Raw genomic sequence first — 25,865 nt, 5'->3', positions numbered from 1 at the left:
CACCAACACAATAGAAATACTCATTATGAGTAATTAAAAGTCTTGCATTCAAAATTCTACTTAACTAACAGTGCAAAAGTATTAGCATCAACATACACTTGAAGTATGAAACGTAAAGTAATCATTATAAAGAATGGCTCACATCATAGCAATATATATTATACTAATGGACCGTCAAATTGATCGATGTATAAACATTACTTTATTTTTTTTAGTTAATTAACAAATGTTTAATGTATTTTTTATTGCTTAATATACTGCAAAATTACCATTTGCTGATGTTGTATAATTAATCTGAATTTATAAAGTAACCAGTGACTAATGTAATCAAAGTGTGTGTGGTGGGAGGTGTCCACTGGGGGCCTATGTCCAGTGGGGCCGATCACAGTGGTCTGCATATCTGTTTGAGAGCTTTGACACGAAGGCATAATAGGAATTCATAAGCTGCATATGAAAATGAAAGCACTGGTCATTACATATGTTCTTTTGTCTTGCTGAAGAGTTTTGTGCTACAGTGGGATTTTCACCACCATCACAGTGATGTGAACTCTTCCTTTATAAGGGCTTTTCTTTATAAAACTGAACTGAAATCTGAATGTTTTGTTTGTTAATATATATGCACCTTCTTATTGTTTTTTAATGTTTCTCTCAATGTTTCGCTTGCACCTTAAGAATTGCATCTCAGTCTTCTTGTGCTTACATGACAAAAGACATCCTGACTTGGTTAAAATGAACACACACATGACTGCCCGCTGAACCTCATGCAGGCTGGCCATTAAGGCTGATCTGCTTTAGTCTGGTATAAAACCTTTCGCACTGAAATAACATTAAGTCGACTTTCAATGCGGATTTGTCAAATTTAAATTATTTTTGCTGCATTTTAATTTAAGGTGTAAAACATTGTGTTATGTAGTGGTAACTCACATCAGGCTTGAATGATGTTGATGATTATTTTTAATTTGTTCCTTGCCTTAATTATTTGGTCTGTAACCGTGTTAACTCGTCTGCTGTCTGTGTGTCTGTGTCGATCAGAAAAAGAAGTTTGTAACCACAGTGAAACTTCACTTCTGGTTTATAAATATTTTCAATATTTCCATTCTATAGATAAATAAAATGATGCGTTTGAGAAGGGAGAAATGAGCACCATGTCATTACCACGGTGGACAGGCGGACAACATAACGGAATGCTCCTCCGCTCCCACCCATCCACTTCCCATCCCAGATCAATGCATTGCAATGCCTGGTGGGTACTGAAGTCTTCACAACACAAAGAAGAGCCGTGTTTGCAACGCCCACAGAGGATCTGCAGCTTTCACCGAGAACTACCGGTACCGGGATGCTCAGGATGGTTTCCGGTAGGCTGAGTGCGTAAAATGTTTGGACCGGGCGCTGGAAGAGGGGGAAAGTGTGAGGTGAGGAGATGACCGGGTCGCTGTTTTTAAGCTAATTTTAAAGGAGGAGGCGGAGAAGGCGGATGAGGTTGAGTCAGGAGAGAGGTAATGTGAATGTTGAGGTCCTGGTGGAGCAGATGAGCCACAGTGACTGAGTTTGGAGGGAGGATTCCGCCGTAGACAATAACCCAAGTTGGCTCCAACTTAACGTTACACCATGCGAAACACGCCGAGTAAATTGCATGTTTGTAGTGCAGTATTGCGTGTAAACACCGTGGTTTTCTGCGCACACGGGGTGCCGTAGCGTGAATGTTTTTGTGGGCCATTTTCGCTGAAATCACTGCCGCTGTTTCGCAAGCTCCCAACTCCATTTTCCACTGATCTCTGCACGGGCGTCCATGCTCAACAAAGGATGCGTGCGATCCCCGGGATGTATGGTGTGTGTCGATATTTAAAGTCGGGTGACTCTGGGAGTGGTATGCACATTTAAGCAGTGTATGTAGGGTTTTTTCCCCCCCATTACGACACGACCTCTAGAAACGCTGTCTCATATTGTTTGCAGGCATCAGGGAGAGGATGATGCACAACAGGAAAACCGATCAGAACTTTGAATTGTGGCTTCATTTTTGACGCCACAGGATTACACAAGGCTTTTAAAATACAGCCCATAGCTCCCTGCTTCAGTTAATAAAAGGCTAATTTAAAATGATGACAAATGCACATTTGCTTCAAGCCTTATCTGCATGTACGTGAAAAGTAATGCGAAATATCAACAACAGCAGTAAATCCACACATAACCCAGTCTTAACTGTCTTGTATTTTAAATAGGTTTTGTTAAGAAAGCCGTCGTCGAAGGCGTTTGTTGACCGTGCTTTTATTTTGAAAGGAGCGAACAGGAGCCGATTCCGCTGTGGCTGATTTGACCGTTCACTCATCAGCATCTTGAGTCAACTGGCGCGAGATCCGCTCGCGGAGAGGGAGGCAGGTTGATGTAGAAAGCCTCCGACCGGCGGCTCCGCTCTCTGCTTCTGCCGGGAGTAACGGCTGTTTTAATCGTTTTCCACACGATAGACTGAGTCCAGCCTCTCAGGTAGGCTAATCTGAATCTTGGCTCTGGAACGACAGCGTGTGAGTAACAGCCGGTCTAATCTCGGCGATACAATTAGAAATCATCGCTACATTTAGATCTAATTAGGACAAGGATTGTTCTGGCTAAGATGGAAGACGTGTTGCATCTTCAGTGGCGGTAATTCGGGATATGGTGGCTGAGCAATGCTTTTTTTTCATTCTTTTTTGTCTTTCGTTTTGTTATTGACCACCTAGATTGGCTTTTGTTTTTAAGGACATGAAATGATTGATGCCATAAGGAATTGGTTCGGTTACATATGTCAAAGTAGGCTAACTCATTTGTTGTCAGAAAACCAACCGATAGAAAATGTGTTCTTAACGGAGTTAAAAAAGTGAATGTGTTTGTAATTGTATTTATTGTGCCTGTTATTGTCTTGTATTCGCTCCTAATAGTAATTGCTAATGAATTTGGCAGCAGGGTTACATCAAAGATTAGCTAATAGTCTGGGCAGGTGCCTGTGTTTCCTCTCTTGTACAGTAACATGCATTTCCTCTGGTTTCATCTACTGTTAGTGTAATCCTGAAATTAATGTGCTCTTCCAAGGAAAAAACTGCTGCCTCACAGCTTGCCTTGGAGCTCTTTCCACATCCCATTGGAAGTACCCCCACCCCCCCAAAAGGGCCATTAAGAGGAAACCACTATGGTTAAGCTGCCAGCTGGGCCTGATTGATTCTCTTAGACCACAGATGAGACACTGATGTGTGTCTTAAGATTCCTCTGGAGCTCTCAGCTAAATGTCTCTCCTCCACCCACATCTTCCTTCAGGCAGCGGCCCTCTGGCAGAGAGCAGATGTGGACAGCCTGGCTTTAAGATGGATATGCTGAATGTGAAGTACCATGACTTATGATAGGTGAGGGCAGCGTCCCCCTTGCAGTGCAGTCTTCACACAGGTAGAGGCACACTGAGGGAGAAAAGTTTTTAGCAAAGGCGAGGAGCGTTTTTGGGCTCCTTGTAAAAGTGGGCCACTGGTCCCTGTGGTGAGTGGTGCTTTTCTGGGGCAGGCTCGGTGATGACGCTCACCCAGCCCGGATTGGGAACAGGCACCTCGTCCATCCACTTCGGAGAGTGGTGCGGAAACTGTTCGGATACACGCTGTGGGAAGGTCCGAGCAGAGAGACTGTAGGTCTGACTTTGCTTTCCAAACAGCAACCACTTTCTTTCTGATTGACACATCTATCATTGATACTTCTCAAGAGCAGGCCTGTAAGTATGCTTTAGCTCAGTGCACCTGACGTAGGACAAACTGGCATTAAATAAGTTATTCACCATCTTTTGTAAGATTGTAACTTGTTAGGAAGTCTGTTTTAGAGAGGTCTAAAATGTGGAGTTTGTGTTTTCTTCCAATGATTTGGCGGCTTTTTGTGCACAAAACCCGAATCCTGGAGTGAGAAGTACACTGCTATTTAAAGATGGCATAACTCGGCCAGCTGCTGAGTTTCCGCTCCCATCATAATTGAATCAGCGCTAGTAGAATGCGCCAGTGAGGGTGTGTGCGCTGCACAGAAGATTATACAGTCCCCACTTCTAAGCGGTCTGTAACAGCTACTTTCACATACCTGATTGGTGTCTTCTTTTCCTGCTGAGTGTGTTTGTGGGACAGAAGCTGGGAAGAGGATGAAATCCCAACGGGTATCATCTGTGGTAAAGCTATCATACATGAAGAGGATGTGGGCCTATAATGGGAGTTTTCAAACAAGGTAGTTCATCCTGATTGTATAGAGTTGTAGACAACCACCAGTTATTTAGTTGTGTGTGTCGTGTCTTCTTCAGTCTATTTGCCCAACACTGCGAAGTGACTTGTGCTGGCCATCAAAGGTTTCAAGAGAGGATGGCTTTTATGACAGTGAGGAGCTGAGACTACACAGTTTGGACTGCTCACTTTCATATTGAGGTGTTGTGTACGGTAAAAAGCAGGGAGAGAGTTAACAACTCAAACGGGAACTAGGCCATCAACATCCCTTTTTTTTATGGGCACATTCTGAGACTGGCTGCGAGCATGACCGAAACGGCAAGTGAAACAGCAATATTTGATGTTGGAATGTATGCGCTCAAGCCAGTTCTTTTTCTTTCTTTTTTTGATTTTGTATGTTGCGCTTGACATACAGTGATGCATTTAAGTGTTATGCATGCATAGCATATGGCGTTGCAGCTGAAATGGTAGAAAAACTATCTGTATTTGTAGCTCTACCCCCTCACTGCCTCAAATCTGCTCTTTCAGACACTAAAGATATTTTCTCTTCCCCTGGATAGAGCGGAACGCTCACCACTCAGCTCGATTATTTTGAGTCATCCAGCCAAGGCTGTGGCACTGGGCGGGAGTGTAAAAAATTTCATCGCCAACCACGGATACATCTGCCTCCTCTCAGTGGTGTTAGGGTTCTCCTCAGTGTGTTTGTGTGACTCTACTATGAAAACTACAATACTTTATACCAAGCTTCGTGTGGTTTTATGCAGCACCGTTGGCCTGTTTAACGTCCAAGTGACTTTTCTCAGGGTTCTTCTTTTGATAGGGAAGTTCACCATTGAACCTGCAAGTAAATTGGCTTGCAAGAGGAACAGAGAAGAATGCCAAAGTACAGAATATGATTGTTTACACCTGATTTGTGTGTCACAACACCATACAGCCACACACATGCCTCAGACAGACAGCTTGACACTGATCATCGATTAAATTAATAGCCTCGTCAGAGGACCTCTGGTGGCCTGGACAGCATCACAAAGTCTAAAGGGCATTTTGCTCTTAACTGATGCTCCAGTTGGTTTAGATGAGTAATTCAGTGAAATGTAAGGTGATCTGGAGCTCCATTAGGCCACCAGGAAGATTACTTTGTAATGAAGTTCATCAGAAATGCAGAGTGGAATTGATGGAATTTTGGCAGCCTCATTTAGGCTTGGAATTCAGGTCATACGTACATTTTTCACTAATAGTTATATTCTCCGTATTTTTTTCATGTTATTTTTATTTTGGTTTCTAGTGCAAGCAAATGTGCGTGTTTTTCTCAATTTCCATAAAAGATTTGTTTGTTTGGGTTTTTTTTTTTAAATTATTGTGTTGAAGTTAGGGCTGTGACTAGCAATTATTTTTATGATTGATTAATTTGCAGATTATTTTTACGATTTATTATAAAAAATTGAGAAATACTGATCACAAATTCCCAGAGCCAAAGTGATGTTTTCAGATGGCTTCAGATAGTCCAAAACACAGAGATTCTTCATTAAATATCCCAAATGACAAAGAAAAGAAGTAAATCCTTACATTTAAGAAACTGGATTAATTACTAATTGGTGACTTATTTTCATTTGAATGATTAATCGACTGGTCGTAACAGCTTTAGTTGTAGTCTATGAGATTTACAAGAAATTCAGTTCCTACCAACGTCCTTCTGGTGTTTCAAACTCAGTTAAATCACAGCTGAGTTTGTTTTCACCTGCTCTGCTGCCCTCTGCTACAAGGTTTTATCAGTCTACCCTGTCTTTTTTAACAATGTATTTCTGAAATTAATAAACCTATTCGTGAGGTATTTGCTTTACCAGCTCAGTCAGCTAAAAGTCATCCATAAATTTTCCAACGTCAGGTACTTTAAAAAGGTTAGTTTGAGGTTTTAAAGTGATGCCCTTGGCCAGCACAAGTGTTTAATTGTGTTATAGAAGTGTTTCGATGACAGCATTTTGACTTTTTACGCATGAATAGTTTAGACAATGCCCAGCTGGTGCCAAAGGCCTGAGTGTATGCCAGGAAAACTGTTCTCCCACGAGATTTTAACACCACCATCAGAGTGACGTAACAGAAATCGATTCATGCTTCAGTCATCCAGTTTGGGGGATCACTTAAAAGTTATTGTCTTATGCTTAATAACTGCGTTAATGTTCTGTTGTAGACCATCTCCATAAGTTTGATCTCAGTTTGACACAGTGAGCTTTTATCCGCTCACATCTTTGTAAAGGTCTTTGTTGTTTTGTTCTGCAGCACACCAATACAAAAGTCCTTCCACTGCCCTGCTGCAAATTCACAAATTCTCTTACCTGTCTTTTCCTCCACACTCACATCCATCTTTTTTGTCTGCCCTTTATTGTCCTTGAAAGAAAAATATGGTTACAGCAGATTTGTCCATGTTAGCAACACTAAAAATAAATTGCAAACATTCATGTTTGTTCCTGAGGTTAATATCGTCCCTCTGGCTGTGACACACAGTATAAAGACACTGTGCTTCAGCTTCAGGTACTGCATGAGCTCTGGAATAAAAAAGTATGTGGTGTTAGCACATTATGTAAAATGGCAGCTTTGCATCGAAGTATCAATACTTTTTCAGTACCACATGTTTAAAACAATAAAATATTTAAAGACGATGTTATCCAAAGTACCAAAGCTATTAAAAAACAGATATTATGTCGGATTTTTGACCTAAGGCTGCACAGATAATAACATTGTTACAGATATGTCTGTTTGATTCCAAGTACTTTTTCTTTTCCAGCACTGTGTGCAGGTTGTTAATAGAAAGAAAGAAATAAAGAAAAAATATCCTATTTTGTGTCGCCCTTCCTTTTTGCCGTGGCATCAAAAGGTATTAAGTATTGTTTTTTGGTTTTTTTTTTTTTTTAATACCTGTATTGAGGTTTAAATTTCTGGTATGGTTACAAGCTTGATAAGCAGTGGATGGTTGTGTTGCATCCCCTAGTTGAAACGTGATATTATCTTCATGCTGTGGGCTTTTAGACCCCATTTACACTGTATTTTGCTCTATCCACAGAAGATATTAAAATGTAGATCACGCTTTATGTCAATTGTAAATAGGGTCTAACTTCTCAGGCCCTTTCTTGTTTAAATATGTATGCATATAGGTAAGTATGTGTTCTTTGTAGTGATGACACACGCATCTTCACTGTTTAATGTTTATGACTAACTATGACCTAATCTTCTTTGCTTTTTATCAGAGAGGTTAAGATGGGTGGAGCTGCTATCTTAAGCATGCTAGAGACCTGAGAAAATACTGCACAACTGCTACTGAGGACCTCAACCACCCCCACCCCACCCATGACTTTCAATAGTGTATGTCTGTACATTTTAATATTCATAGAAATCCACAATGAATTATCCTAAGGTTGTAGAAAGAGTACATTGTCACCCACTTCCCAAACGTATAAAGGGATTCTTTAACAAGTGTGTTTAAAAGATGAAAATCCAAGAGATTTTTTCCTGACACTGTTAAAATTAGGTAAATGTATTATTTAGTAAAACATAGCTATACATAATGATTAGTGTACTGCATTTACTTTTTGATGTTATCAGCTAAATAGAAGTTGCATTTTAAATGTGTCCTGATAGAGCTCAGCGATGGTAGATGCTTTAAATACCTTTGGACTGAATTGATGCACTAGGGTTTTTAAGGAATTTTAATGAAAACAATTTAGTCCAAATATCTCATGGATCCCGGACCACTTTGTTGATGTTTCCTTGAGCATGCAAAAAAAGTTTGAGGGTGAAAAGGAGTTACTGTATGGGCTACGCTGATTTAACTTGGTGTGTCTCAGCTCACATCTTAAACTGCTGTTGATGCTAAAACTGTTGTTTTTCAGGAACCGTTGATTGGTGTGCCTCAAACTCTGTAATGGAAAATCGTGGTGAGTACCAAGTTGCTCATTGTGGTTTGTTAAGTGCAGTGTTAATGCTGTGGAGAGAGCTGTAGATCCACTCATCTTGCTGTACATCCACTGTGTTTATGGAGTCTGTCTAGCCTCTGCTCTTTTATGAGCCACTCAGGGCTCCAACCATACATCTTCTCAACCTAAGGGCCTGACTGGGGATCAGTTCCCCCCAAAACTTGGCCCTTCAGGGTTTTCCCCAGTCTGCATAGGTCTGTGTTTTATGTGTCTGTACTATGAAGAAGAGATGGTTCTATGAATATCTACTGTGTCATTTTTTTTTAAAGTTTCCCTTCTTTTCTCTTTCAAGTTTGACTTGAGAGCTTAATTTTAATATTTGAGAGCTTAGCTACTCTCAGATATTTGTATGGTCACATGGGCCCTCCCCTCTCTTTTAAACCCAGCAGCTGTACAGGAAAAGCAAGTGTTAACCTTGATTACTTTGTACTGCTGGTATTTGGTCAGCTGTAGCTCTTGACGTAACCAGTTCCTTTTTGTAAAACCAAAGAATGGTGTCAAAAATGTCTAAATGTTCATATGCTAAGCCATCCCTAGTAATTATCTTGAAAAACATCCTGTGGCTACTTCATAATAAAAGCCGTACACAGTTCTCATCATTGCAACACTGCACTGGAAAACATTTAAGTGTTGCTTTCTTTTGCTTTCTTGAATTTAATTAGAAAATCAGTGCTTTCACAAAGTTGCAGGCAGCAGTCAGTTAGCTTTTTGTTGCCTTCGAACAGAGCCAGGCTAGTTGTTTCCCCTGATTCCAAATCTTTGCGCTAAGCTAACTTAAGATAAGCTAACAACTCCCTCTGGCATTAGCTTCATATTAGCTGCTCAGACATCAGAGCAGTGTCAAAGGACTCATTTTCTGAAATAAATAATCCTGGCATTAGCGACAGAGTTTTATAACCCCATCCATAGGACACACTTAATACTCTCCTTGTGTTGGATGGGGCTGTGTATGTTCATAGATGTGTGTATGTACCTGCCTTAGTCTGTCTGCCTGCTGAAGTGGCCTGGCCCAGTCTGCTATCCAGGTCAGGCCAACAGGTTCTGGGCTCATGCGGATTGGCTCAGCTCTCTCTGGAAACTGGCCCGGTGTGGAGGCTGTATTTGGGGCACAGGGAGAGAAAAGGAACGCTGTCGAACACGCTAGCTCTCCATCTTTAGAAGCAGCTCGAGATGCAGCCAAACGCTCAGAAAACTCTGATCTATCCAGGCATAATGGCACGCCTCAATGCTCTGGATTCCTCTGAGGAGCAGTATGACAAGATTTTCTGAAGACACACAAACCTCAAAAGAATCCAAGCACTAATTCAGGGGGTCCAGTCTGCATTCCCTTTTTTTTTCCTTCTAGTTTTCAGAAAGCAGCCTCTTTTTCTTTGCTTCTCTGCCTCTCTATATTCAGGCCCCAGACAGGGCGACTTTCCTTGGCAAGCATGTGTCAAAGTCATGCAAATGCCTCCAAGACTGTTCAAACTGTGATAGGAGGTTTGGAGATGTGCATGAAATGGTGTCTAGAGGCATTAAGAGAGGTGAGCAGCATGATAAACACCCCCTGAACAACATTAGTGCTAACTTCATATTAGTGTGTATGCTGCCTCCAGGAACCGCAGCGTATGATCTTCCTATTTGCCAGATTGACTTGTGATCTTTCATTCCTCTTTTAACAAGTTCAGTGTCATAGTTGCATCTGTAAATCTGCTGATTCTTATCTGTTGTTCATGTTGAGTTTTGAGGAGCAGCATCTCAGGCACTCTTGACATTTATACAGCTCCCACAAAAAGTCTCTGATCTTGTTTAATGTTTGTCAGGAAGAGAATTGCTTTCAGGGCACGCAATGTGATCTGAGTCCTGAGGTCTAGTTTTCCTGTGTTGGATAAATATTTTTATTGTCCTGTTTCGTTTTGATCAGTTTTAAAATCATGCAAATCCTTGCTCTCCTGAGACTTGTGGGACCTCAGCATGCGTTACATTGGACATGCTTTATTGGATGCGTGTATTGCACCGCATACCGCAGCACACGCATCAAATTGAAAACATAACTTGGTCTTCTCACAGGAATGGTAGGCATCTTTCAGTGAATGCTGACCTGTGCTATGAGCCAAGGAGGGAGGGTCAGTGAGTGAGGGGGAGAGGGAGTTCAACTCCTGGAGGGAGGGAAGGTCTTAATGAGATTGCAAGAGGGGAGGGACTGGGGAAGGATCGAACTGAAAGGAGCAGAGGAAGGGCAGACGAGAAAAACGCAGAGAAGAAGAAAAGACCAGGGGACTTTGTTGAAGAAGGAGGAGGGCAGGTGCAGCTGCCAGTCTGTCCAGGTTAGTGTGCTCATCTCTGGGTGCAGGACAGGTAGAGGCCCCTCAGGGGCTGGATCATGGGACAGAGCCTTCGTGTGGGAAGCCCACCTCAGGACCTGCAACAACACAACAATGGCGGTGAGTTTCAGGACTCACGCATGCACTCTGTGTGTACCTCACGCAGTTGTGCATTCCTCAACAGCAGCATATACAGGACGAAATTAGTTAAGTTTTCTGTATTTTAATGAATGGAAGTGTAGGGAAGAGATAAGGGGTGGAGTTTGTATAATCAACTTTGTACAGTCTGGTCTTTCTCTGCCCCCTCCTCCCTTCACTTTCACCACCACAAGGAATGTTAAATCACTAGGATCACATGGATGAATCTCAGCTGTGTTTTTACACACTCATGCATGTACTGCATGCTTACTTCCTCATGTTAGAGTTATTTGCTCAGAAAAATTGGGTATTCAGAAGACATGTTTTATTTAGGGGTTGTTTGAAATAGACACTGTTTCTGTCTCTGAGAGGATGTTGGCTCAATTACTATTTTTTCCACTTTTCACGAATGCAGTTTTTCATATTGCAAAGTTTAAAGCAAAAGGCCAAATTAGTCTTTAATTTGACAAAGCAATGTGTAGTGAATCCATTAGACATTTTGTAAATACTTTTATCCTCAGCAGCGTGCTGTTATGATATTTGTCTTGTGGTATTGGGTTTTAAATGATTTTGATTTGATTCTACAAGAAGCAGTCACAGTGATTATAACCTACTTGTGTTTTCAATTAAGTTTCAAAGATTCAAAGATTCAAATTTATAATATGGCCTGGTGAGGGTTAGGGTTAATGAGTTTGGTGGTATGTCCCTACCACTGCACCCTGCATAAGGGGCTTTTTTTATGTAAGTGATCAGGGTGGTTTGGCTAAAGGCCTGATCCTTTTAAAACAACGATCTCCTTTGACCACATATTCACCTGACTTAGCCTGCCATGACTCATTGAATCATGAGATTAGAGGGAAATCTGGCCTCTTGGCAAGATGTCTGAGAGAGTGGTGGGCGTGGTCTTAGGATAGGGGTACGTCAGAGAAGCGCACACACATTTTCAGCCACCCCCATGTTTCCTGACTGGTATGCCTTATCTTGGCAGAGCTACTGATTACCAGGCTTGACTACTAGAATTCTGGTTCTGGCCTTGTTATTAATGGAAATATATTTTATATCATCCATATGTTTTAACAGCCAGAACATTTATTAGTTTCACTGGTGTCACTGTACTGTACCTTGCATCACAGTGATTCTATGAGCAGTACAGTGGACAGTGTTATTGCTTGTGAGGGGAAGGGGTGTCTTTGTTCTCGGTCACAGAATCAGGGTGGAGTGCCGTTTCCTCCCTGTGTTTCCAGCCCCCCCCCCCCCCCACCCCCCATAACTCCTGTACTTTTTCTCTGTTTATAGCTCTTTCTTTACCCTTTACTCCCATTCCCAGACCCAGAGTCACACACAGCTGTAGTGCCACCACACACCGGACCTTCTCTGAAGAATAATTTTGACTTTCTTTTTTGTCTGCTTTTTTTGTCAGTGGATTGTCATATTTTCTACTCACCAACTAATGTATGAGGTATGGTCAGTTTCGAATAGATGCCTGCTGCATGGGCTGAGTCCTCTGCGATCGTCATCTCTGCAGTGCTTTGTAGTGTGCAGACCTGGCACAGGCAGCTCTTATCCTGCTTCACTGGCTTCAGCTGAGCCTCTGTGTCAGAGGCTCCTCTGACGGAGCAATCTGAACCTCTGTTCTGGTTCGCAGAGAAGCTGCCTTAAGCAATGCTTAATCTGGATGTTATGGCAGCTGGTCTGAATCCTCAGATTTCTTCCTCCCCAAGATAAGCTGGATTTCCATGGTACGGACATCCCTTGAACCCGGACCTTTTCTACTGTAGTTTCGAACAGCTCTCTCCATCTTGGTATTGTGGCGTTTTCTGCTGGGATATACATACACACTGTGGGGTTGGGGTTGCTGAATGCTCCCTGCCTCCCCATGGCATGCTGTTTTAATTCCCGCCACCAAGGAAGCTGGACACTCAACACTCCTTTTCCAGGTAGACTAGTGTCTGTTTTTGTTTTTGTCAAAGATCAAACTTTTCAGGGTATGACAGCATTGGCAGTAGTGTGTGAATTTGAACTGTTTTGGAGTTTTTACTGACATTCAGGCTTTTAAACCCTGTGTAAGCATTTGGTTCAAATTTTACCCTGCCAGCAGCATTGAGGTAGCCATGTGGAGGGTTTGAATCCTGTGTCAGCAACCATCCACCATGCTAAAATGTCCCTTAGCAAGATACTGAAACCCTGCCAGCTCCAGGGACGCTGATCCGTAGCTAACCCTGACATCCCTACTGTGTGTGTCAGTTAAGGACTCCATCCAGGAATGATATTGTTATTATTATGTTCCTGTGTTTTTTACTGGACTGCTAAGTATGCTGCATTAGTACTGTGTGAGAGAAAATTGTTTTGAGAATGAGACTGCTAGCCATTATTGTCACTAAGACATCCTGTGTGTGCATGAGACTGGATGTTTTAAATGAGACTATTCTCTTTCCACTGTTAATATTATGTCTGCTGAACACAGCAGCTGCAGCCTTGAAAGAGCTAATGTTTGAAACTCTCTCTGAGCTCAGCACCCTGTCAGTTGGTCTGTCAGTCATATGTAACCATGAGTGCAGAATGCCAATAAATCGAGTACTTTAAGTCTTAAATGGCATCTCATAATGACCACCATTCATTAAACGTTTCACTTCTTGATTATTAGCCGTGTGTATGCCTAATAACTGATTTTTCTGCTACTGTAAGACTGCATCCGTGTGTGAGCCTCTTCTCTTTCGAGGCAGTGAGGGCTGAAAGGCTGATAAGGCACTAGTCTCCATCCAGCCAAGGAATGCGAGCACTTGACAGCGAGAAATCCTGGCAAAAAGCCAGCGTCAGACCTCTCCTGTTAACTGTGGATGTGTGGAGGAGTCCATGAGCTCTCAGCATCACCCTGCCAAAGCACATTGAGTCCCTGAGAACTAACAGCTAAAGATAATAACAGCCATAATGAGCACGTCCCTCTTTGCAAAGGCAGCAGATGAGCTTATTTAGAATAGATAGATCCTCTGTCAAAATAATGAGACTGTCGATAGAGCTATACTCTCAATTTTCCATGCTCCTGTGTCTTGTTTTAAGTTCCACAATTTTTTCTTAAATGTGTTGGATTCTTAATAAATCACTACGTTTATTTTAGATGATGAAGCTGAGCAGCACCACAGAACTATGGTGGGAGAGGGGGGCAGCACGGGGGACAGCACCCCAAAGCGCAAGGGCAAGTTCTCCACCCTTGGCAAAATCTTCAAGCCATGGAAGTGGCGGAAGAAGAAAAGCAGCGAGAAGTTCAAGGAAACATCAGAAGGTTTGTGATGTGAACTCATTGTGTTAGCATAGTGTGAGTGATCCTCCCTCCTCCCTCTTTCCTCACTGGTCATATCGGTTACATTCAGGTTCCATCAAAATTCCTCAGTGCATGCGTTCCTGTCTGAATGTCGCAGGCCCCTTTGGTTCTCCAAATATTTTCAGTGTACCTACAATAAGACAATGGTCTGATAACAAAATACCTTGTTGACAGGGAAGCTCTAAACTTGATTTTTTTGTATTCTGGAGAGTGATGTCACACACCCAATATGACTGATTGTACTGCAATAATTTTTCTTCGTGGAAATCTTGAAAAGTAAAACTCTGTGTGTATTGTGTGTATAATTCTGTGTATTGATGACAGAACTGGAGAGAAAGATGTCGACGAGGCGTACACGGCAGGAGCTTATAGAACAGGGAGTGCTGAAGGAGGTCCCGGACAGCGGTAAGAGTGCTTGTGTGATTCATCTGATCTCTCTGCACAACGTTGTCTGTATCTGACAGCATCAGCCCCGGGACTATCACACCCACACAGACAGTACAGTGAAGTCATCAGTACATTATGGCAGGAACACTGTCCTCCTAACCAGCAGGTGCCTGAGACATATTTTAAAAAGGCAAATTTACTTTCACCTTGCTGCTTTTCAGAGTAATGTAATATCTGTTTAAAATGGCATACCACTCTCCAGAGCTGAGGGAAAGTGGAACGGATTGTGCCCTGCAGCGAAATAGCTTTGAGAGGGGTGTGTGCAAGCGTAATGCAGGCCCCGCTGTTGCAGAAGCCCATTTATTAAATCTACAGCTGCTCCTTCATCACACCAACAAACACAGTCTCTGCCTACTGGGCTTTGGTTAAGGGCACCTTCCTTTTGCTTTTTTTTTTTTTTTTTTCTTTAATATCAACGAACAGGGCTGCAGCTAATGATTGTTTTCATTATTGATTAATCTGTTAAGTCTGTGATTTCTTAGTCAAAAACGCAATATCTTGGAACCCAAAGTGTTGACTTTAAATGTCCAAACAACAATTATTCAATACAAACAAACAATGTAAACCAAAGAAAATCATCAAATGTTCACATCGGAGACTGAACTAGCCGATATATACCTGTTATAGTTCGATAAATAACCTAAGGATTGCTCTTTTTTTTTTTTATTTTGTAGATAAATTCTGTTGATCAACTAACTTAACATTTGACTAGTCATTTCGCCAGCTCTGTTGTATTACATCTAGGTTCAAGATTGAATAGATTTTTAGCATTTAGTTTTCTGCCAGTGCACTTGCCTGATGTGTCCGAATGGTGCCGGCTGTTGTCATTTTTAAGCATTAAAGTTGTGTATTCACAAAGGGCTTCACATGTCCAACTTTTTGCAGATCCAGATACACAAAACCTGAAACAGCCCTATGTGAAGAATGGCCACACGCTGCCTGTGACTGCTGGGGTTGGAGGAGGTGGAGCAGTCATCATTGGTAGCAGGAGCCCATGTAGCCAGGGCAAACCGCCCTTAGAGTCGGACTATAGGGTGAGTCCCACTTGGCTCCCCCAGCCAGACGACCGGAGGGTCCGCTCTCCCTCAGATGGAGACCGCCGGGGAGCTCCTGGCTCCAGGGGCACGGGACTGCAGGACGATGGATGGAGAGGGGGAGGGATGGGGTCACATGCACATGTTGAGGGCGAATGGAAGCCTAATATGGTCTGGCAGGGCCAGATTCATGGCCAGATGGAGGAGGGCAGACGTGGGGGCAGGCTTCATCCCGAGAACGGGCAGAAGAGACCTGGGCTGCAGAAAGCCCCATCGGAGGACGGCAGGCGGAGTCGGCCTGCTGAAGCAGACTGGAAGCCCACACTCCCTCGACATGCATCTGCTGAGGAGGGAAGGGCCCGCAGAGGTGAGTCATTCACGGTACTTTTCCCACTGCCATCTGAGATCATCCACCAGTTTTTAAAAGCTGTAATCCTAAGATCCCTGTTTGTTTTCTTCACTGAGAGAAAGTGAAACTTAAGGTGTATATTTTACAACTTACAACCTCCTTCATACATGTTTGAAGATAGCAGGCAGTTCTTCAATCTGTGTATTTTTTTTCACTCCCTCTTGCTGTCACTTTCTTGCTTTTGTGCTGTCTTCCCAGATATAGACAGGCTCCTGTCGGCTCCCAGGGGCCCTGCTCTAGCTTTGCTTCTTATTCAGGAACATGAGGGAATAGCTCGTCCTCTCTTCTCCTCTCCTAATTAATGTGGCACGATCACTATACCCATTATTGCCCTTTAACGCTAACACTTTCAGCTCAGTGATAATTGGTGGAGAGCCACAGCTAATTGATTTTACTGAAACATTACACTTTGAGAAATAAGGGTGGTTTGGATGCTTTTAGATATCAATTGTCCAGTTACCACTTGTCACTTGAACAAGTTTTATTTTTTACATCTTCAGAACCCATGTATGTATGTATAGAAGTGTGAGAGGGAAAAGAACTGACCTAAATGATGAAAACTTGGGATACAGCATCAGAATTAAGAATACAATTATAATGTGTCATACTGAAAACACCAATACACTACTATTAGATCGACAGACTTGTAGATGAACAGATATTTTCACCCACTTTTCTTCATGTCTCCCGCTTGTTTCTTTTCTCTGTCTCACCTTGTATTTTCCTTTTTTTTCTCTCTGTGATGCTGTTTTTGTCTCCCTCTCCTAACCTCTATCTTTAACATATCTTCTGCTTTCTGTCCTCCTTTTCTTTTTCTCTCTTTCCATCTCTCGCTCTCCCTCTTCCTCCTTTCCTCTGAATTATTTCCTCTTTGGTTGTATGACGACACAGTGATAAAAGCTTGTCTGTAAATAAATAACTCTGAACTTCAGAGCTGCAGCTTTGAGGAATGGCGTGGGAGCAGCATGGGTGGGGGTGTAGTGCATTGGGGTGGGAAGAGGGAGGTGGGGTTTTGGTGGTAATTGCAGCTGCCTACTCTGTTTATCTTCACAGCTGATCCCTAGATAATGCAACTCTCCAACAAGTGGTATCACAGAGAGCACTTGAAGTGGTGAAGCAGCAGAAAATGGCTCATTGCTCCATCCCTAAACTGTAACATTTATATTCATGTAGAGGGATAATTTATAATGACACTTGTTCAATAATAAAAAAAAGGTAAAGGTACTAAAAGTGTGCTGCTATTAGATAACATGTCTTCATATATATTGTGTTTTCATAGAGTCAGACAGCCATTTTGTCCCTGACCCGGAGGCCCTGCGGGACACCCTGCGTGAACCTTTGCCACCTAAACAGTCCGTTATGCCTCCAAAATGGCTGATGAGTCCTCCTGAACCTGGCAGCAAAGGTCCACCTCGTACCCCATCCAACCACCCCACGAGCCAGTACTCTTCTCCTTCTGCCCCATCAGCTGTGGCGACCAAACCCGTTCGGTCTGTCTCCTCTGCAGGTGCATCCACTCAGCAGTCATCTGTAGCCCCAACCTCCACCTCCCAGGGCACCAAGCAGCCCCCTCTGCCCCCACCCAAGCCTACAAACAGGAGCAATGCTGCCATGCTGGGTAGGTTGTGCTGAATAGTCGGTGCTTCTGTTAACAGGTGATGGAACTTGATTAACGTGATCGCGTGTAGCACACATCAGCTGTCACAAATGTGTATCATGAACACTCAGATATCTGTTCATTTAGCATGTAGTTTTCCCACTAGCAAATATAGTATGAATATTCAGTACATATAGTATAGTCAGTAAATAAGTGAGAAAGAGAAGTCTTCAACACAGCTAGCTACACACAAACACACTTGCACTTGTACACTTCCACACACATATCCTGGTAATGATGTTATCTGAACAGCTTGAGCAGCATTTCCCCAGCTAATTACTTATTACGCCTGGACTATTTTAGTTGCAATTTTTCCCCAGCATTTCACACTCTGAAGATAACAGGGACTCTTGGGCCGTGAGTTCCTGCTCGCACAGATGCAGTGTAGTGGTTGTTGTTGTTTACTTTGGGTTTGTGTCATCTGGGATATTGCTTCAATTCCTTCTTGGGTCGCCTACTTTGATTCATTTTTACAGCAGATTTGGTACCTTGATTTTGACACACTCACTCACACACACTCACACATATATATATATATATAATTTAAAAGCCATGTGATCGGATTGTCATGTGGCAAGTCAAATTGCAAAAAAAAAAAAAAATTGTACAAGATGTCCTTTTAGTTTTCACTTAAGGCTATATTTGCTTTCATTAGTGGATAGAAACTGAATATAACGCAGCTCACTTCAACCTTAACAACATTTTCAGCCTCACAAGCTTTTGGTTAACAAGAATAGGCCAACTAGGAATTTAATTTAGAGAACAAACATCTATTGATGCAGTTGTTGTTAGTATACTGAAGCTATTCATGAAGTCAAAGTTACTAGACACTGACATTTTAAAGGAATTGTTTGACATTTTGGGGAACACGTATTCACAAGCTGAGAGTTAGATGAGAAAACCAGTACCACTTTCACATCTGTCCATTAAATCTGAAACTACAGCCTGGAGACAAGCTTAGATTCAGTGTTTTAATGAATTAGTCAAATGAGAAAAAGCATGCTTCTCATCAAACTTGTCGATGTACTATTATTATCATTTTTTTACCTTTATTTATTTAGGGAAGCTTCACTAAGAGCAGTCCTCTCATTTGCAGGAACAGTCTGATCATTTTTACACAGTTATACCTTGAAGCTGCCCAGTGCAACCGCAGTCTACTCTGCTGGCCACTGGGGTTATGGGCTTTGTTCAAGGGTCCTTCATTGTTGGGGCCACTTTTCACTTTCCCATGGAAGTGAATGAATGACTCTCCTGTCACAAGCTTACTTCTCTAACCATCACTGCCTCTTTACTCCTGATTTCAGTCTTTAGGCTAGGCTAACTTTCTTCTGGTTGTACCTTAGTATTTAACAGACATGAGTTTGATAGCAGTCTTATGCAAATAAACATATTACCCACAATGTGGAACTCTTCCTTGAAGAAGGAAGAGAGTATTACGAATGACAGAATGATGAGCAACTATGACAGCAACACACCTCCCTCCAAAGCACACTCTGTCTACACAACAGCGTGAAACAGTACCACCATGTACATGCATTCATTGAAAACTCCAGCTGAAGGCCTCCGTCTCCTCCCTGTTAGTCTCCGCCCTGCAGGGGGGAGAGAACGCTCAGCTTCCGCTCTACTGGTCCTGTTGGAAGCGAGAGTGCGACTACGATGTCTACCTGTCCCTGCCCGTCTACCTGTGCCGGCGGGCCGGAGGCCTGCGCTCAGGTAAAAGGATGCCCTCTGGTATCTCTGTGGCCAGGGTGCCCATGTCTGGAATGCCCCCCTTCAGAGTCTGCGTTGTTCATCGTGTCGCGTCCTTTCTAGCTGCCAATGTATTTTCCCCCAATGCCTTTAACTTGACCAGCCTTGATTGCTTTTCTCTGGATGTAGTGTATAAGAGCCGCATGCAAATAATGAGCTGATAATGTGCGCTAGGTGCTTTGTGTATATGAGACACAGCTTCTGTGTGAGTGAGCTGTTGAGTGTTTTTAATGCAGTATGTTCTTATGGCATGTGAAAAAGGGAGAGCCTTCAGCAGGTTCCAGCTGTGGCCTACAATGCACCAACAAAATTTTACAGCACTAATCCACTCAGCTTCTGTTCAACTGGGATGGAAGGGTGGATGTAAATGGATGAATGAATGGGAGGAGTGAAGAGGCGAAAGGGTTCTAACATGAGGACTTGACTTAATTTAGAGAGGAAGATGTAATCCAGTCCATTCTGTCTTACTGCATGTTTGAAGTCTGGCAGTATTGATCTCTTATGTTGCCTCACTAGCACGGCTGTGGCTTTTAACATCAGTGTGGCTTTAAAGCTGTTCTATAGAATTTTGAGATTTATGTAGCAAATATAAAAATGTGCATGCAAATAATTATAGGGTTTGCTCTTCTGCATTTTGTTTAGGAGCTTTTCGCACCTTAAATAAGGTTTAACAGCAGGTTTAAAATGCGGTTGTGTACAGCATGTAGGCTGTGTGTATCTTCTTCATCTCTGTGACCTGGGGCACATGCTGCACACTGGTTTATTAGGGCAGTGTGTGCATTCATGTTGACACAACCATGTAATGTGACACACTGTATGTACACAATAATGCTCAGTCAGACATGTAATCCCAGTATTTATATGCGTTCATGTGTATTCTGTCATGTTCGGTACATCACATGTAGAGCTGCATGTGCGCTCATGTCATAGCAGGAAACTATATAGAAAAATTAAATTGCTGGTAACCCACTCACAGGCTTAAGCTATAGCTTTTTTGTCTTAGGATTGGGTATATTAACCCTTTTGTATTCCATTTGCAGGTGACTTCACCCAAGCCACTGGCGGTGCCAGTCTTGTGCCAGCCAAGCCCTCGCCACCGATGCCACCCAAGAGGACCACCCCCATCACTAAACGCAACACAGAGGACTCCTCGGTCTCAGGCCATCTCATTAGCCCCTCACCACTTTCTCTGGAGGACCATAGCAACCTTCCTGTGGGCTTTCAGTTGCCTCCTCCTCCCCCGTCCCCTCCTCTGCCCACACACATACCACCTTCTCCTCCCCGTCAACACATACACACCCACCACCTCCACCATCAGCACTCCTACCCCCACCCACTGCCCCAACCCATACCAATGCTGTTTGACCCACCAAGCCCAACCAATGAGTCTCCCCAGCGCCCAGCTCCTGTGCCGCTACATATCATGATCCAGCGAGCCCTGTCCAGTCCTGGCCCAGCTCAGCCACACCCGGACGGGTCACAGCGTGCGCACACACTACTTTTCGAAACACCTCTGGAGTACCAGGGAGATCGTGGTCGACCACTTCCTGTCAGCATCCAACCACTAAAACTGTGAGTTTCTCAGTAAATAATAATGTAAGAGCTTTTGTAAAATCACAAGTCAGTACAAGCAAAAACAAGGTTACATGACAGGCTTTCTGTATGTCAACCTCCATGAAATCAAGCTTTACATGGACCATGAGTATCTTCCATATCCAGTTTTTTTTTTTTACCTTTGTACACTGTGTACTTGATCCCATATAAAGCTGAATGAAGTGAATTTAAAATAGTTTAGAACCTGTCAGTCTCGGGTCAAAGCTATTTATCTATTAAATTCAAAAAACAGACTTTATGCTCATGTATGTATGTATTTTCCCTTTCCGTTAGATCCGAAGATGACTACTCAGAAGAGGAAGAAGAAGAGGAGGAAGATGATGAGGAGGCAGAGGAGTATGATGGTGAGATCCCCCAGCCAGAGTTGGAACCTCGTAGTAGAAGATGCTATGTTGGAGTTGCTGGTGCTTGTGTCATCCCAGGGGGAAACAGCAGTGAGGAGGAGGAGGAGGAGGAAAATGAGGAAGAAGAGGATGAGGAAGGAGAGCATGACATGCGTGGAGAGGACAGCGACTCAGACGGCCCTGTGCTTTATAAAGATGACGACTCGGATGAAGATGAGGAGGACGAGCCCCCACCCAGTAAGAATAACCGTATTTCATGAAAAGATTGCAACATGATTTAGTTTTATAATGTCAAGACCTTTTGAATTATTTTTGTGCTGCTTCACACCTGACCACGTATCTGCTTGGCTGGTATGCAGGTGCCTTGGCTAGCAGGGTCAAGAGGAAGGACACCTTGGCTCTGAAGCTGAGCAGCCGTCCCTGTGCCCCAGACAGGGACAGGTTTACCCAGGAGAGGAGCTGCAGAGACGACCAGCCTCCAGGACAGACTGGCCTCACCTGGCAGAGCAGGGAGCAGTGGGAGGCTATCCGCACACAGATCGGCACTGCGCTTACAAGGTAAAGACAGACAACATCATGCCTTTAAACTGAAGATAATGAATATGCATTTCCTGATGAAATCAGATCATTTCTCAGATCTTTGTCCTACTTATTGCCTGAATGACAAAGTGATGAGGCTGTGTAAAAATAGTCCTACTCCTCCTTTTTTTTTTTCCACTTCAGGCGACTTAGCCAGAGACCCACTGCTGAGGAGCTTGAGCAGAGAAACATCCTTCAGCGTTAGTATCAAGTCTTTATTTCCTTTTTCACCTTTGTTGTCCATTAATGAACCTTACAATGCCTTCACTAAAGAAGAGGTATTCTGTTCTGAGTGTGTTGCTCCTTTACTTGTTTGGACTCATTTTTGCAGGCTTTTAAAACGAATGTCACAGCTGAATGATTGTTTGTCTATGAATTCTCTTGTTTATGTAAAGAAAGTCACATTTTAACATTCTTGAGCCATTTGTTCATAATATACCAAAGAATAACATTGTATAGATGCAGTAATAGCAAGAGCTGACTTAAAAGGATAGTTTGAAGGATGGATTACAGTTATGATTTCTAATTTTGGAAGCTATGTTTGCTCTACCTGTGGTGTACATAAAGCCTGCCTTTCAAGCTGGATCTAAATAAAGCTCTGTTTTGTTTCTCCCTTCACTTTTTTGCAGCTAAAAATCAGGCTGACAGACAAGCTGAGGTCAGAGAGATCAAGCGGCGGCTGACCAGGAAGGTGAGTCAACACATCCACAACAGACATCCGTCAAGTTCTGTATTTGCTGGATAGTAAATTGACATAAAAACTCTGTTTGTCATAGCTGAGTCAAAGACCCACAGTTGCAGAGCTCCAAGCTAGAAAAATCCTGCGGTTTCACGAGTACGTAGAAGTCACAGACGCCCAAGACTATGATCGGAGAGCAGAGAAGCCGTGGACCAAGCTGACTCCTGCTGACAAGGTACTCACTCAGTTTGCCATCTCCAGCGAGCACTTAAACCCCCTCAATGCACCCAACAATTCTCTCTGCAGTGGACTGTGTTTCACATGCTGTTAACATCAAGCGTGATGTTTGGCACATGTTTCCTTTCAAGTTTGACTGACAGTCTCTTTGCTGTTGTTTCATCCAGGCAGCCATCCGGAAGGAGCTCAACGATTATAAGAGCACCGAAATGGAGGTTCACGAAGAGAGCAGAATCTACACAAGGTATACCTTTAATCTGTTGGATGTTGACATTGCAATCCTTCGTATTTCAAGTTGCGGTGTACTTAGTGACACTCGTGGTTACCGAGGCAACGAGAAGTGTGGTTTAAGATTACAGCAAATACTGTGTGTGCAGATACTTTGCCACAAGTACAACAGAAGAATGTGATAACTATGATGACAAATGCATTATGTTTCCTGCGACTGCTTCACAGTGAAAGCTTCCCTGCATTTCGCCTAAAACTTGTGAAGCAATACGACTGTTTAAGGTTTTGCATTAGCAGGAGCTTACCACAGCTCTGATACAGTGATGGACAATGAACAGTAAACAGTGAGGCTGATACCAATGAGATAATATTAAAAACAGTAATACTGGATTATATACGTGCATCATTTTCTGTAAGCAACTCACGAATGTGAAGGCAAATTGCATGGAAATGGTGGACTCCGCCACTTTCAATGGCAACTACTATGTAGAGATGTAGTTCCAGAATATGAATACTAGGGATCAACGAGTACACCATAATCTGTATCTGTTCAACCATTTAAATTATTTGTACCTGTACTCGGAATGGCCAAGGTTTAAAAACTGTCGCGCTTAAACTAGAGCTTTTTTTTTTAGACTGCTAAAAGGTGTTAATTTAAGCCTGAAATGTATATGGTTTGATCATAAATCGTTACATTTATTATTTATTAGCAAACTACAGAATAAGTTTTTCATAAACATGAATTAATAACCTTAAGTCAGGATTTTCCTTCATCACAAGTACGGACACATTTTACTCAGATAATACTCACACTCGTAAAAATTATATTATCTACCATGTGCTCATTTCAGCTATGTACTCACTTAACCCAGGTACATACATTGCATGGCTTTGACTGACCATAATTAGCATTAAATGTTTGATCAAATTTTTTTATTTTTCATTAAGGATGAAAACCTGTGAGTGTGGATTCTCTTCGTGCCTCATTAGATCTCTTTCTTTCATTTAGGTTTCATCGGCCTTAACTTCCCCCTTCTTACGGATAATGAAGCACTTAAAAGCTGTCTGTGGCAAGAAGCTGCTCCCTATGCAGAAAGATCGCTCTTTTACGTTTCCCGAATGTAATGTACAGATTATCAGGGAAAACCTGGAACTGACTCAAAACAAGAATGCTTCTCGCTTGCCCTCCATCTCCCTTCCACTACATTGCTTTCACTAAACTGAGGTGGCGGTGGGTGATGACAAGATGCAGTATCTCTCCTGGATGACAGGGGGAACCACGTGCCAATGAAGTGGGGAAGTGACAGAACCTACAGGGCTTACTCTCAGTCTGCTCTTATGTGGTACCCCTCAGGGACTTGGATCTAGTTACAACCTTTAATGCGGCCTCATTCTGTGTTGCCTTTTTTCTTCTTTACTGTATATGGAAAAGCTAATTCATTTTGTTAATGTAATAACATACAATAATAGTTATAATAATGATGATGACTTAGAATACTCCACACAGGAATAATAGAGACACACGGCTGTGGTGGGAGCGTGCTGGAGGATGAAGACTGGGATATTCTGTTGTAGGACTGGACATCTCTGGGATATTATGTATGTTTTATATGAACTGTGTACAGACTGCTATTGTTATACCTTAGAATGGAACCTGGAAAGATCTAATTACAAAATATTCTATAATGCACAAGATATTTTATATTGTAATTTTGATTACATGAGTAGTGACAGCTTTTATTTGAGCCTTTTTTTAATTTGGCTTGCCTGTATTTATGGTTGTGATGTGAGGTGGCCATTTAAGCGTCAGTCTAGATTTAGAAAAACGGTGCAGGTCAGGAAGCTGTTGTTTTTTTGTTTTTTTTTTAAAGTGTGCCAAGCCAACATACCCAATGCCTGGAGAACTGATATCTGCAATCCACTGCATGAGCCAACACAGAATCCAATGCCATCGTATCTGAATAATCTGTCTTCATTTATACTTTTTTTTATGAGTTTTTGTACTTCCCTTTAAAGGTCAAACATGCAATGCATTCTGTAGCCATTTTGAATAAGGTCATGCTAGTGGTGTCAATGCTATGAGTTAAATGTAAGTTGCTGTGAGTTGTAGATCAGGGAAATATTAAAAAAAAAGATAACAGAAAATGTATAATCGGTCACCAGGGAGTCACTTTGGCTGGAACCTTCTGAAAGTGTTTTTTTCTTGTATTGTTGTCTGGCCAGTAGCTTACAGGGTTCTCTATGATGTGTACAGGTTGATATAGATTTAACTGATGCTTGTGTATATCTTGTCTTCCTTTCATTTGAGAAGAAATTTTAAATATAAAAGTATTATAGGTTGCTATTTTTTTAAGCACATAATATTAGTTGATGATTAAATGCTACAAAGACTGGGAATATGAAATTGTACCTTTTCTGTAAAAATAAGTTCATTTTTAATTGAATGTGGAATTGAATGGAATGACAGTTTTCTTTTTAATTGTAAATAGTCACATCTGGATCTAATTAAAAACCGTACAATTCCTTGAATCTTGTGCACAATGACTCTGCACCTGGCTCTTTGATCAATAGACCTATTTCCCATTGATTGTATTCAGGTAGAAATTTGCAAAGGAGCGTCTAAACTGGAACCTTAACATTAAAAATATGGGGCTGCAGCGGCACCTAGCGGCAATGGTGAGTTCTATGAGACGCTAAACCTGGAGATAGTTCGATAGGTGCATCATGCAGATGTTGTTATAACTACATCTCAGAGAGGCAGTGTTGTGAATAAAAGAAAAGAAAAGAGGTTAGAAACAGTACAGTTTACTGCAGAAACAGTGAACCAACTGGCTGATCATAAACATTTGTGTAAAAAGGATTAAGGAGAAGACCAAAGTCCAAATGATCTGTTTATCACTTTGATAATAATAGCTTTGATTGCATTCATTGTGCTGTGTCTCCTTACAC

The 25,865-nt window shown here is 42.3% G+C and overlaps 1 protein-coding gene across 9 annotated transcripts; it reads left to right on the top strand.

Annotated features, from left to right (window-relative positions):
- Positions 1 to 1,261: 1,261 nt before the first annotated feature.
- phactr4b (phosphatase and actin regulator 4b) lies at positions 1,262 to 25,445 on the top strand. 9 transcript variants are annotated; one of them, XM_046399786.1, is made up of 16 exons: positions 1,262 to 1,412; positions 7,454 to 7,568; positions 8,096 to 8,140; positions 13,736 to 13,900; positions 14,264 to 14,344; positions 15,272 to 15,787; positions 17,109 to 17,447; positions 19,068 to 19,199; positions 20,276 to 20,807; positions 21,123 to 21,430; positions 21,553 to 21,751; positions 21,917 to 21,972; positions 22,402 to 22,463; positions 22,549 to 22,686; positions 22,856 to 22,932; positions 23,926 to 25,445. In XM_046399786.1, the coding sequence occupies exons 3-16, from the start codon at positions 8,128 to 8,130 to the stop codon at positions 23,939 to 23,941; spliced, it is 2,634 nt and encodes an 877-aa protein (XP_046255742.1). In that variant the 5' UTR covers positions 1,262 to 1,412; positions 7,454 to 7,568; positions 8,096 to 8,127; the 3' UTR covers positions 23,942 to 25,445. The 9 variants fall into 9 exon arrangements, with proteins under 9 accessions (XP_046255742.1, XP_046255749.1, XP_046255743.1 ...); XM_046399787.1 differs by having other exon boundaries at positions 1,365 to 1,496; XM_046399788.1 differs by lacking the exon at positions 1,262 to 1,412 and adding an exon at positions 1,538 to 2,481.
- The last annotated feature ends 420 nt before the right edge of the window (positions 25,446 to 25,865 follow it).

The sequence above is a fragment of the Scatophagus argus genome, chromosome 9, assembly GCF_020382885.2.
Source record: "Scatophagus argus isolate fScaArg1 chromosome 9, fScaArg1.pri, whole genome shotgun sequence".
Classification (NCBI taxonomy): Eukaryota; Metazoa; Chordata; class Actinopteri; family Scatophagidae; genus Scatophagus; species Scatophagus argus.
Note: the sequence above shows the minus strand (reverse complement) of the source record. Positions and strands in the feature narration are given on the sequence as shown.